At 35.7% G+C, this 8,966-nt stretch overlaps 1 protein-coding gene across 1 annotated transcript in view; it reads right to left on the bottom strand.

The window, feature by feature from the left end:
* Positions 1 to 5,405: 5,405 nt before the first annotated feature.
* Positions 5,406 to 8,966, bottom strand: part of PSMA6 (proteasome subunit alpha 6) — a 12,246-nt gene continuing 8,685 nt past the window's right edge. Inside the window, exons 6-7 of the mRNA XM_015819081.1 lie at positions 6,395 to 6,489; positions 5,406 to 5,608 (exon numbers count right to left, since the gene is read on the bottom strand). Of these exons, the coding sequence (XP_015674567.1) occupies positions 5,551 to 5,608; positions 6,395 to 6,489 (153 nt within the window). The 3' untranslated portion in view covers positions 5,406 to 5,550. The remainder of the gene's footprint in view (positions 5,609 to 6,394; positions 6,490 to 8,966) is intronic.

Below are 8,966 nucleotides of genomic sequence, written 5' to 3'. Positions count from 1 at the left end.
TAAAGGCACAGTGAAAACACAGCCAGCACTCCCCCTGAAAATCTCTCATTTTCACTCATTTCAAGCTAGCAGTTGTGGTTCTACGTAGCTTGACTACCCTGTGATATATAGATTAAAATGTAATTATTAAAAGTCTCTGAATATTCAAACCTTGCCCAGCCCTCACATCCACAAAATTATTAACTTTATTCTGGGGGAGCGAAATGAAAGTTTATATAAATTCATTTCACATTTTAAGAGGTCTGCAGTATTGCAAAGTTGTGATTGAGAGGTTATGTTGGGGGAGGGGGGCGATGACAACTTCCTCATTGGCTCAAGGGGACGATTCGTTCAAAAAGGTTAAGAACCACTGCATTAAATCATGATGGAAGGTGGAATCCCTCATGCATCTCTATTGGGACCAGTTATTAATTTGTTCATAAATCTTGACTAATGGAGATCTGTAAATAATCAAAATGTTTGGAATCATAGCAGATAATTCAATGATATCGCTCACTCGGTGTCCAGCAATTGTGAAAAGGCAAATTTCATATTAAGAATAATTAAGAAATGATTGAAAATAAAACAGCCAACTTCGTAATAGAAATCTGTGGCACATTGATGTTTGGAACACTACGCGTAGTGCTTGCAATTTTTTAAAAAATAATTTAATAAAGTGGGAAAATGTGCCAATCAAAATGATGCATGGCACAAATGCGATCAAAGAAAAGTTTTTCTCTATTTCGCAAAGCACTAGGACCAGAGGTCTTCCAAGAAGGCTGATTGGAAAAAGATTTAAAACAAGAAAAAGTATTTCTTCAACTATGCACAATTAACCTGTGGAATTCATTACTACAAGATATGATAATACCTGCTAACTCAGCTGGTTTTCAAACAAAATTGAATAAATCATGAAGGACAGGCCTATCAAGAACTATTAGTCTTGAAAAGTCAACATTACATGCAGATTGGGAACAGCATAATTCTAAACACCAGTTGCAGCAGAACAGCAATAGACGGGAAATATCTCCAAATCCTGCTTGCAAACAACTCAAAGATAATCTTTTTGAAACCAGTGCTTGAGTAAGATGGGTCTTAGCCTGATTCAGCAAAAGCATTTTTATGTATTTATGAGGGAGTGATTATTCAGTAAACTATGGTAAATGTGAGTAAAAGTGAGAGGAAGAACTAGAGATAGCTTATTTCCTTTTTCTTGCAATTCTGGACTTGACTATCAGTCCAAAACAGCAAGCATATCCTCTTACTTTTCTGTGAGCCTATAAAATGAAGGATGATGTAATAACTTACAAAGAAGTTTGCATATTGTCCATTGGCCCAACTGACCTGATCAAAATCCTTCAAGGAAGCATTACATTTAAACTTGGTTCACACAACAGCGTAAGCAATAATGGGGTTTGTATGATTTCAGCTCTGCATATTTTCCAATTTGTCACTGTAGTTCTAAAACATATCCTTCGCTTAGCTTATTGTGCAAATCCAGTTAGTTATGAATTTAGTAAACCATGATTAAACAAATCATGGCTGAGTAGAATACACAAGCCAAATTTATCCAAAATGAAACCTGATTATATTGTCTGTGCCAAATAAGCAATGCAGCAATTTATTATAGCCTGAATAGAATTTAACTACATTTAAAGATGAACTTCAGAAGTGTGTGGCAGGTTATTTTGGACCCATCAAACATAAAGGTAATAATTAAATTTCAATTAAGCACAATGTGCAGATAGAGCATATATAAAGCGCATTAATGAGCTTTCAGAATATAGCAACAGACCTTTAAATTTTGATGGGTCAATATTTTTTTACTTTGCAGAATTAATGCTATCACTCCATAATAGTATGGATCTTCACTAAGTTTTCTAAATGCTGTAAAAGAAAACGTAGCATTTTGTTATTTGTTCTGATCAAGAAAGGGCACCCAGTCAGGAATATGTTTTTCTGTTGTTTACTTTACTGAAATATCTAGAAGTAACCCCAGAGGATCTGCAAAGATTACAACATATACAAGGAAACTAAAGTAACTGAGTAACAGTACAAGATTACAAACATGTTTAATCCGTCAGCTGTAATAACCTTACAATACCACACATTTGGAAAACTGAACATGGATATATTGTACAAATATTGCAATTTTCCTTTTGCAAAACTCCCTTTTTTAACTTAAAAACTTGAACACATATGTGAAATTTCAAATTCAACATTTTTTTAAAACTGTCCTGTCCTGTGTACTTTGTCTGAATTTGACTCCAATAGTATATTCCAAACTCACCATTATGATTTTGAATGCAGTTTGGAATACAGGAGATCTCTGTTAAAGTATACTAAAATTATCAGTAATGCAATAATTAATCACAGATGCTGCTATTTAACAAGAGAACCCAAATACAGAAAAGGATCCACCAGCCTGTGCCATAGCTTGGGTTCCAAGAAAAGTATTTCCTCAGCCATCCTCCTCAAAATACTGCTGTGCCATTGGTAGGCATTTATTTTCCCATAACTTAGAAAAAGAACATGGCTTTATGCAGATTTAAAGGCAACTAAGCTGATCAGTCAGCTAAGGTGAAGAGTTTTTATCCCTACAGTCATCAAACTACATAGCAGATAAACTGGTTGAGCGGCAGTAATAATGTTTAATTGTTGTTTGTGAATCTAATTAACCAAGCCAAGACTGAACAATATATACCTAATTTTTCAGCTTTTAATATTGCGATTACATTACTGGTCCATTCCAAGCTGTTCTATTAGGAGTTTCCCCCTTAAAAAAAAAAAAAAAGACATACGTACAATGATTTTGAGCTGTCATGGGAACATTGCAGATTAAGAGCAGGAAAAAAAGAAGCATTTCACAATATGTTATGAACATATCTATTTTCTCTATTTTTAAAGAATAAAAGTGCCATTTTTTCAGAGGCATAGGACTTTAAAACTCCCTACAAGTTTGAAGAATCTGGCTCTCCATTTTATCTAAGCACCACATTCCACTCGTGCCTTCTGTCTGAAAATGGTTGAGGATCCCTATAGAATGGCTTTCCTAAACTGGGACACTCTTGTGGTGGGAATACCGGAATTAGCAGCCCCACTGTATCAGGTAACAGTCAACTGGACAAGATCTAAGTTTTCTTGAATTGAGCATATAGCTATGTTATTGCAGGAGGCAGAATTAGCGTGCACTTGGTGTAAAATACTCTATTAAAACTCTTTAAGCGCTATTGCTGTTTAATACTTTTCATATGCTTATTTTTTCCACATTGTCTTTGCTGAAGTGAAGCTTCAGTTAACTGCCCAGTTAACAGATTTTCCATATAAAGGTAGAAACACACACACACTGCAAAAAAACAAAAACAAAAAAATCCCATTCTGGAGTCATCCTGAGTTATGGAGCATTCACTAAAAGTCTTGTCTGAGTACATCCAGAATTATTATATACCTTGTAATTAGCTAGTTCAGAAGGTTTTTCAGAGACAGGCTTTTAGTTGACAACAAGTTGTGGTATTTGTTCAGCTTCCTGTCAGCCAGCATGGTTATTACATCATATGTTAAAACATTCAGAAGCAACAATACCCTAAATTTATACTAGATTTTAAAACTTCATTTAAAGGGGCATATGAAAAAAAATCAAAAGAAAAAAATTCCTTTATTTGGGCCAACGTACATATACTACAGCAAGTTATATATTGTTTTGGAAAGCTGGAACAACAAAATAAAATGTTTCTCTAACAACGATATGCAATAGTTTTACTTCCCACTTGAAGCAAATCTGTACCTTTTTCATACTCAAATCCGCTCTGGAAGATTGCAAGCACTCTAAACCAGTGGTCCTCAACCTTTCCACCTTGGCGGCCCGGCCTGACGTGGGGGGGAAGTCATATGAGTAGCTGGCACACATGCACACAGCTCAAATGATGTGAGTGGCAGGCGTGCGCACCCTCTACTTGCGCACGCTCTATTTGCACAAATGGAGCTTTGCGTGTGAGCACAAGTGTCCTCCACTCAGGCACCCTACGCTTGCGCGAGTAGAGCTTCGAGTACACGCACTTGCCCCTCACTTGCATGGCCCAGTTTTGAACAGGCTGTGGTCCGGTAGTGGGCCACGGCACAGAGGTTGGAGACCTCTGCTCTAAACAATGTTTGAGGCCATGCAGAGGGAGCCATAATCTTTTTTTTCCTGCTGTTGAGGTCTTAACCAATCATTTTCTGAGTTTACTATTTCATGTTTAACAAGGTTTCTAGAGAATTTAGGAAAGGTTTGTAAAATCATCGGAAGAATTCATGTTAAATATTCTATGCTGCAAGGTCAGGATGGTGATTTAAAACATGAAAAGTGTGCATACATTGCTATATAAACTGCAAAGGTTTGCTGGATTCTTGAAATATAAGTCACCGTATTATCCAGGGTTAGTTTCAGCAGAAATGAAAACTCACACATAAAATTAAGAACAATGACTTTTGCTTAGGATATGTAGATTAAAACAATAGCTACTTTTAACATTTCATGGAGTTTTTATTGTATTTTTATATGTTGTTTTAACTGCTAAAAGTCTTGCTGACTATGATGAAGGCCAATTGAGGATATTTTTTTCAAACAGTAGTTTTAATATAAGCAGTCTTAATTGCAACTTGAAGTCATGCCAACACCTGGCGAAATCTTAATGGAAAATGGCTGTAGTTTCCCTTTCCCTCTCTGAACCTGCTTTTCTGGTATTTTAACTGATGAAGAGATCTGGAGATCATAAGAGCTTTCATATGTTATAACTTAAGTTATCGCAAAGACTGGCAGTTTGGCCAGAGCATCACTGGAGCAGACATGTGGCACGATTGGTGAAAGACAAATTAGCCTAATAAATTATACACCCAAGATAGATTTTGAAACCATTCCTATGGCTCTTTTAACATATCCTAAACATTCAGAAACTCACTCAGACTGAGGGAAGTACTTCTGGGAGTGTACAAAATGATGTGTTTCAAATGAAACATTTTGTATACCCCCGTTTCCTTTTTAAAAATCATATACATGAGCACAGCTTTGTGAATGTTACAACTTTTGTCACTTCAACTGGATTTCATTGTATTCACCTCTGCTTACTGGACTTGCACTATACCCTAAAAAAACACAGTAAATGAAGCTAGTGCTCCACATTTATCCAGAAAATAAGATCAGTGGGCCTATCTTTTCACACATACAGAAGATCAATATAGAATATTTTTGCTGTGTTTCCAAAAGCACTAAGGGATCTTTTATTATTATGCTGTGGATACTGAAATTTTGGAAGACTTAAAAGATGGGGAAGGGACTATACTACATCCTCAAAGGAAATTATTTTCATATATAAACAATAAAAGTTATATACTGAGTCATAGAATCAGTGATATATAACTTTAATATCGAACTATAAGAGAACAAACCATTCCAAAACCTCACTTTATTTATTCAAGGTGAAGAAGTACATCAGATACAGAGCATTCTGTTTTCATCCCATAATTCAGAACCACCCATTTGAATTCACCAGACATTCTGCCTTGCAATCACAGAATGAGCAATTTTAAACAGAGTTAATCTCTCTCTGCTAGAGCGACAAGGTGCGTATCAATTTCTGCTTCTGTAAGAATCCTACAAAGAAGGGAAAAACAATGGACATTTTTATTCTTCACCTCCAATAAGCCCATTATTTATTTATTTAAAACATTTGTATAGCTACCCATTTTAAAACTAAATTCTGGATGATCTCTGAATAAAACACAACATATAATCAATAAAACAGAGAAATATAACTCGTTAGGTCTTGTATAATGGCAATATTTAAGAGAAGGGACATGAAACATGTCTGTCCTACCCCTACCCAATCTGGTGGGATAAGCAAATACCTTCAGGAATTCTCAGCACAATTAAACCAACTGCAAATTAATTTGATAAAGGAAACATTATAAATGCATCTATGTGCATTTAATTGAGTTCCATATGCTGGAATATATGGGCTCAGTCTATGCTAGGGTCTACAGACAAAGCATGTACTGTGTAAAGTATTACTGTTGATATAATTATCAACAGTAAATTATTAAAAGCTGATTCTATGCTAACCTGTGCCTAATATCTCCAGCATTATGTTAACAAAGAAGTCTTATATTTTCCTTGCAAACGCAATGCTGTGATATTAATTGCTGCTGTGCAATTCCCTTTAGATTCCAAAGGTCTATAATTTTTACTTGACAGTGTAGTGACATGTACTCATATCAGACATATTTAAATGTATTTAGACACCAGGTGTTACATAATAAACTGACCACACACTAGTACCAGGGTACAGGTAACAGACAGCATACCTATGTAATTTTTATAAAAATTAAGATAGCCACAATCAACCTACTCAACAAGGGGGGAAAATCAATTTTACAGTACCTGAATTTTGGATTATCAACTGTAACAACCCCTACTTCTATTTCAGATGGTTTGAAGTCAATGGACAAAACAGTAGAAAGACAGGTAACTGCGGTCTACAAGTAAAACATAAAACAAATTTGATCAGAAATATTTTTAGTACTGATTAAATCTGGTTTTTATTTTAGATACCTGTTAATCTTTGTCCCTTCATAGGCAGAGCCTATCTATAGGTATTTCAAATGCAAAATTCTAGCAGCTTTGAAAAGGAAAACAATTGAGCCTATAAATTAATTTCTTATAGTTAGGAATTATTTGTAAAGATAATAGCAGGGTAAATAGCAGTGTAATTCCTAATCGCATTCAAACTTTCAAAGCTTTCCAGAACATTTATAATTATTTTAGTAAAATTACTACTGTTCTGAAGTATCTCCAGGTGGTCCTCGACTTATGACCACAATTGAGCCCAAAATTTCTGTTGCTAAGCGAGACATTTGTGAAGTGAATTTTACCCCATTTTATGACTTTTCTTACCACTGTTAAATGAATCACTGCAGTTCTTCAGTTAATAACATGGTTGTTAAGTGAATCTGCTTTCCCCATTGACTTTGATTGTCAGAAAGTCGCAAAAGTTGATCACATGACCCTGGGACACTGCAACCGTCATAAATATGAATCAGTTGCCAAGCATCTGAATTTTGATCACGTCAACATGTTGCAACGGTGTGAAAAATGATCACAAGTCACTTTTTTCAGTGCTACTGTAACTTTGAATGGTTGCTAAATGAACTGCTGTACGTCAAGGATCACCTATACTATAATCGAGGGGGAGGGAAGTATACATACCTTATATGTAGCTAAATTTACTACTTTGAACTAACTTGAATATTCATTTATCCTAAGCATTGCTAAAAATACAGTTTGTTCTCCAGCATCAATTTAGTTAAATGCCTGGATCAAAACAAGGATCTAATGCAAGCAATAATCATTCCCTCTCTTGATCCTAATTATAGCTAAAATGCTATGTAAATTATCAGCACTTATGAAAAAGTGACAGGCTTATAGGTGCCACAATTCTTGCCATGAAAGTATGAAGCCCAAACTATTTCTATAGTTTTATAAAGGGTCTTCAAAAATCACTACATCGCCTGTATTATAATTCCCTATGATGCCCTAATAGTTACAATAAAAATAGATTCCCTAAGGCACATTTAACACTATTACTGTACGGACTAGGTTATTGTTTTAATTATTTAAAAAAGTAGTCTGAGGAGGAAGACCTGATCTAATTATTCAATTATATAAAATAAAATTTATTTGTGGTAACTTGCCACACTCTGTTGACACAATACCAAAAAAAGATATGCTTATTATAAAACTATAATAATAAAGTTAACATAAGACAACAACTGGAATACAGGGTGTCCCCATTGAATGACCGCTCATTCGGTGACCATTCCAACCTATACTAGCATTGAAGGAGTGGTAGTTATAACCATTCTTCAGAGTTCCCACCATTGCAACATCCCTATGGGGTCACATGGTTGTGATTTAGGTGCTTGGCTCATAGTTATAACTTCACAGAGTCCCGTAGTCCGAGAATTGTGTTTGCAACCTTCCCTGCTGGCTTCCTACAAGTAGTCAGTGAGAAAGCTGGTAGGAAGTTTTCAGTCGTGGTCAAACAAGGTCGTTAACAACCCTCCCCCAGTTGTTGGGACCAAAATTGCTGCTGCTAAGTGGCATGGTCATGTGACATTATGCTTTACAACTACATCACTTAGTGATAGCAATTCCAGTCCCAATTGCCATTGTTAACTGAGGACTACCCATAATTTAAAAAAAAAAATGGCCTTGATCTAAAAAACAAATCTAGAGACAGACTTACAAGAGTTCTGCCAAGAAAATATAAGTCAAATTTCATTCCATCTATGTAAAATAAATGGAATAAAATAGAATGAAATATGTTTATTAGCATAAAAGTTTTCTTCCAACTATCTGAAAAAATAATTGACTGGATGCGGACATCTCCAAATGAACAACATTCAAATCACATGAATATAACTCAGCGAGCAAAGAAGGAAAAGCTCTATTTACTCAGCAAAAACAAGGTCTGGTGCTGCCTTCAGCTCACCCTGCAAATCAAACCCTTGCAAAATTGCAATTTAAAGAAAACAAATAACATCATCAGACCAACAAGACAAAATCGCAGCAATATTCCGTATGATTACCCGGTGAAGATAAATAATAAATGTTAATGGTTTTGATTTGATGAATAAAACACACAAAGACGTCTGGATTGAAATTCATTATATGCTTAATGAAAAAGCAAACAAGTATCCTGAAATGTAAAAAGCAAAGCAAAAGGCAAAATTGATTATTAGGGGAAACAATCACTTTAAATCAGGGCTTTTTTTCTCGGAGAAAAGGTGGCGGAACTCAAACCTGGCCACGCCCTCATCAAACCCTAGGACCGCCCCTTTAGAGAACAGGAATGCAAGTAAAATTTGGGAGGGGCTATTTCCGGTGTGGGAGGGGCTATTTCCGGTGCGGCCGGCCCGGAAAAAGGTGCCGGAACGCGGTTCCGCCGCGTTCC

Source organism: Protobothrops mucrosquamatus, unplaced genomic scaffold (assembly GCF_001527695.2).
Source record: "Protobothrops mucrosquamatus isolate PMUCROS unplaced genomic scaffold, P.Mucros_1.0 scaffold858, whole genome shotgun sequence".
Taxonomy (NCBI): Eukaryota; Metazoa; Chordata; class Lepidosauria; order Squamata; family Viperidae; genus Protobothrops; species Protobothrops mucrosquamatus.
This window is presented reverse-complemented; position numbering and strand designations above follow the sequence as displayed.